Below are 5028 nucleotides of genomic sequence, written 5' to 3'. Positions count from 1 at the left end.
AGTTTCTGAGCCCTGAAATACTCCGCTCTAGAATGGTGCATCCCTCACTCGGATACAATCGCTAAATTGCTGCTGTCTGCCTTGGCTTTCAGAGTTTTTTTCAGTGGCTTAAGGTTTTATTTTTTTTTGCTTTTGCTCCTCCTCTTAAAAGAAGCTCGGGTAGGTGGGGCCGAGAAGGCTCAGTTATAAAAGCCTTCTTCTTCCTTCTGCTGGGGGATCAGACCAGCAGACTCTGAAGGAGGAACGAGCCTGCCGCGTAGACCTCCACCGGTATGTTGCCAACTTTTGCTTTTCCTGTCTCCATGCACAGTGAAGTTGCTAACTTGCAGATAGAGGCAAATTCTGTGACTGACAAGGGCCTCATTTGGCCTCTCTATGAAAGTAAAACTCAATTGCAAGACAAAACTTAAAATTTCTCAATGATCTGTGTGGATAAACAGAATGCTACCTCACAGATCAGTTAGCACTCTGTGGACTTATTGTGTTTGATTTTAAATGATTTAAAATATAATGGTAGCTTTTTTTCCTGATTGACAGAATCATAAATTTCCTCAAATGAGATTGACTAAAGATTCAGTGGTATCTTAACTCTTCAACTATGTAGCTCAAACGATCCTGGGTGCTCAAAACTACTGTGGACTCCATAAGAGTTTCCTACATGAAGACTGTGGTGAAGCATCATGTAACACCCATTCAGAGTGCATTCACACAGTCTGTGTTCTTTGATACGAGAACAGTAGCTTTGACATTCTATGCTTCCTTCAGTTTCTTCAGCTTCTAAAACATGCTCAGGACTTGTGTGATTTAGAAGCAAGAGAGGAACATCGAGGGTCTGGAGGAATAATGAAAGTTCTTGTTTTGATTGAATTTGGGATTCCTTATAGCCAACACCAGCTTTTTCAGAGTGAAGGTCCTTCAGCTGAGAGCAGGGGACCTTTCTCTCTCCGCTGCCCTACAGAACAGAGTTGATGCAAAGACTTATCGCAATGAGAGTCTTAGCTGGTCAATGCCTTGAGAGTGTAAAACACATTTTCTCAAGGCCAGGACTTTAGATTAAAGCCTTGCCAATTGGGAACAAACTCATTACCCATGATTGTTTCCATCTCGCCCGAGAATTGCTGCTATTCCTGGCCCCTGTGAAGACAATAGGGGTTCAGGGCCCCAAGGAGCTCTGACTGCTCCTTATTCCAGGGGACTGTCAGCAGAGGGAACCTGCCTCCTGCTTCTCTCCTGTGTCTGGGTGGGGGGAGGGGGCCACACCGGGGTGAGTGACATCAGGAACCTTGCAGTTTCTCCATCTAGTCAGACTTCAACAGTGTGGCAACTGGGAGTCCCTGGTAACAGAGCAGGGTTGGCTCTCACCCGGCTGCAGGGGACGTGCGTCGGTCTCCGGCACAGACGGCCACACTGGGCCAGCCTGGAGTGGAGACTTCTGGGGATGGTGTCCTTGATCTTTGAAGTGCCTGCAAGTATCACACTCACCACTGTCATGAATAATTGATGGGAACAGAGTGAGCTGGCTGGTTTGGTGTGGCCCGGAGCGTTTTCCTGAGGGTGAGAACAATTTAGTTCCCATCCCGTTCAGAGTGACATTTAACCATTTAACCGCAAATTGTCTTATGTTACTCATGGGTGACCTTGGCGTTTCCGGCCCTGGTGGGCAGGTAAGACGCCATTTCTCAGACACGCCCAGCCAGCCCTGTGTCCGGACACGGGCGGTGTGCAGAGCTTTGATGTTCTCCACACTCATACACCAGCTCACCGGAGGACCGTCAGCTGCCGATAGCGGGTGACCGCTGACTGCTGGATTATTTAAACTTACTCATGACCATCAACAGGAACAATCTTAAACTCTTGCCCACCCAGCCAACGAGGTTTACATCTTATTTACACTCTGACAGTGTCCATGTGTCGGGCGCCGCGTACTCTGCAGCAGGGCGGAGCTTACGGGCGGCTGGCCGTGGGAGACGGGCTCCGGGCCAGGCTGCAGGTGTGAGTCCCGCATGCCCGCTGACCAGCCCTGTGACTTCGGGAAGTCACTGTACTTCTTGGCGTCTCGCTTTCCTCACCCATTTAAGTGGCAAAAACAAAGATTCACGTCTCTCACGGGGGTGGAGGGGCTGACAGCTGTGGGTGGGAGTCGGGGTGGCCACGGGCCAGCAGGCAGGTGTCACTCGGCCGTGCCGGGCCTGCCGGCACCTGAGCCTCTTCCCGGCTGGTGAAGGTGTGTCCTGAGCAGGTGGGGCAGAGCAGCTTGCTCCCAAATCCACGTACCCACCGCGGGTATGACTTGAAGCCGACGGGGTGCAGGCTCTTCAGCATCCAGTCACTCACATGCTGTGTCTGAACCAGGCTTGCAGAGGGGCCGGAGGACGGGCCAGCTGGCCAGCAGGTGCTCATGGCCGTGCTCGCAGCCCCTGGCTTCACCTGGGCTGTCCCCGTGGGTCCCAGCCGCAGCAGCGGCAGCACCTGGCCCCAGCTAGCGAAGGAGAGTAGGGCCACCTCGGCCTCGCGGCCGTGAGCCTCCGTGCTGAGTGCTAGCCAGGCCACGGGCGAGGTGGACAGTCGAGTGAACGTGTCTTTCCCAGGGTGGGAAGCCGGAGGAACTGCCCGTCTCTAGCTTGAAACTTTACCTGGAGGTGCATGGAGGTCAACATCCCCCCATCTAGTGAGAAGCTTGGAGACGTGTGAATAGAGTTTCAGAGACATTTTGATTTTGACTTGTGCTGAGGTGGCTCCTGGTAGGTACTAAGTTCCAGTTGGCCCTCAGTGGAAATCGAGACGGGCAGAAACTATGAGAGCCAAGGTCTTAGAGAGTCCAAGAGATAAGTTCTACCTCTGGCCAAACTGGCAGCTCTCTCCAGCCGGGGCCTGGCACAGAGCGGCTCCCCTGCAGCTTATTGAGGTGACACATGACGCTTAGTGCTATGTCCTCGGTCGTGCCGGGGTTTGTCGAGAAATAGCCACACAGTTGGTGGGCACTAAGGAGCCGCCAGTCCGGGGAGACCTGGCCCTGGACCCAAGCCCACACTTTCAGTGGGCTGTGCTTTGTCCTGCGCCACTAAATTCTGCAAGGTTTAATGACGTGAGTGATGTTTCTTGGTGTGTTTGCTGGAATTCCCGTTCACATCCTATTTTTCACTACTACAGAAAAGTCCACCTTCCATTTTGTCTGCACTTCTGACCCACCAAACTGTGGCCCCGGGGGCCCACGGTCTTGATGCCAGGGTGGCCGGGCATGTTTTCATGCCACGGAGCTTCCCCCTGGGTAGGCTGGGGATTAGTCCTGCGCTGGCTTCTCCCTGGTGTCACCTTATGCCTGCCTTATTTTGTCACCCTACTTCTCCAGTCCCCCCTCAGGGGCCCTTTCTTGAGGTTCTGGGGGCCTCTCCCCTCATTCATCAGGCCCTTCCTGGGGGCCTCTTCTGAGCTTGTCCTGGGTCCTGGCCACGGTCAGTGCTCAGCTGTGTCCACACCAGGCCATGCAACACAGATATGTGTGGATGACCCACAGTGACCCCTGGGATAAGCCCTCTATGAGGCGTGAAGGACCTCACCCCTGTCAGGCCACCATGTGCAGGGGGCCCCCGGCCTCAGAGCCATCGGAGGTGGCACCCTTGGGCCAGCACAGGGCTCACACACACCTCAGGCCAGTTTCCCTTTGCTTGCGTGATTGAAAGGTGGTGAAAAGCAAAAGTCCCAGAGGGACTTTCAAGGAAATGCAGGTTGTTGTCAATTGCCAGGCTAATGAAATGCTTCCTGGCCTTGCTGACCCGAGGAGTGATTTCCCATGGAGACCACAGCCAGAGCTGACGGATGGGCCTGCGGGTTTGCAATCGTATCTAGAGCACTGTGAGCACTCACCAGCCTCTCCGAACCGCCAGGGGGAAGCCAAAGCAGCCCTCGTGGCTTTCAACAGCTGGCCGGCTGCCCCAGTGGCTCCAGGGGAGCTGGCAGTCCCTGCGGGGTGGTGGGGGCCGGCTGGCATCACTGGGGGCGGGGCAGGTGGCCGTGGGCCCGCCCAGTGCCTCTGTCCTGCGCCTCTGTCTGTCCTTCCTCCGCCAGGGCTGCGAAGGCGGGTCGCTCTGAACTGGATGGGGTTTGGAGGGCCACGGGGTGCTGCTTGTTCATTCGTAACAGTTGCTCATGTTGACGTATAAAGTTGTGATTTTGTAAACTATAAAATGTAGTTTTGTAAGACAATGGCAAGTCAATAAAATTTGATTAAAAACAATAAAACAAAATATTGACCCAATAAATATTTGCACAGAGGACTCTGTGCCTGGTGCCAGGGGCCAGGCCAGCCTGAGCCAGCCGGTGTGCCCCAGCCGGGGTGGGTGAGGGTCAGGCACAGGCTGCGCCCTGAAGAAATGCCGTGTGAGCTGAGGCCCGGAGGGTGAGAGCGGACGGCCACGTGGCGGGGGGCTGAGGGAAGTGGGGTCCGATGGTGGAGGAGGGCGGGCCGGCCACGTGGCGGGGGGCTGAGGGAAGTGGGGTCCGATGGTGGTGGTGACGGATGGAAATGTTAGAGCACATGAGGAGCAGGACTCAGAGAGGGTGGGAGAAGGTGCTCTCAGGCTGGGGAAGCAGCTGGAGAGGGTGGGGGCTGTCACTTGGATGCGGCGGAGGGGGTGGGAGGGGTGTCACATCAGCTGGGGGAGCTCGGTGCTGGAGGAAGAAACGGAGAAGGTGCTGCTTTTGTTTCAGAATAAGGAATTTACCGTGTCTGCCTGGCAGCAGGGTATGCATGTGTGTGAGTGTCTATGTTGCAGCTTGGCACGTGGGTTTGGGGAGCGGGAGGGGTGCTCCTGTCTCGTGCAAAGGGACGGTCTGGAAGAGCAGGAGGCTGCCTGGAGGCGCCCCCATGGCAGCGGGCTGCCCTGATGCGGGCTAGAGGTCACTCCTGAGCGGGGAGGGCATCCCGGCGTCCCGGGAGGCCACAAGCTGGCTCTGAGTCTCCCGGTGACTCGGAACACGGTGCTACCACAGTCACGGTCAAGCCCTTCTCCCTCCCTGGACTGGCTCCGG

The 5028-nt window shown here is 55.5% G+C and overlaps 1 protein-coding gene across 1 annotated transcript in view; it reads left to right on the top strand.

Moving 5' to 3' along the window:
- The first annotated feature begins 1906 nt into the window (after positions 1-1906).
- The window catches only part of TRPM8 (transient receptor potential cation channel, subfamily M, member 8), a 66202-nt gene continuing 63080 nt past the window's right edge, over positions 1907-5028 (top strand). The window contains exons 1-2 of the mRNA XM_004674759.2: positions 1907-1992; positions 2353-2517. Of these exons, the coding sequence (XP_004674816.1) occupies positions 1907-1992; positions 2353-2517 (251 nt within the window). The remainder of the gene's footprint in view (positions 1993-2352; positions 2518-5028) is intronic.

This window comes from Condylura cristata, unplaced genomic scaffold (genome assembly GCF_000260355.1).
Source record: "Condylura cristata isolate star-nosed mole 26May11 unplaced genomic scaffold, ConCri1.0 scaffold00002, whole genome shotgun sequence".
In the NCBI taxonomy this organism is placed as follows: Eukaryota; Metazoa; Chordata; class Mammalia; order Eulipotyphla; family Talpidae; genus Condylura; species Condylura cristata.
Note: the sequence above shows the minus strand (reverse complement) of the source record. Positions and strands in the feature narration are given on the sequence as shown.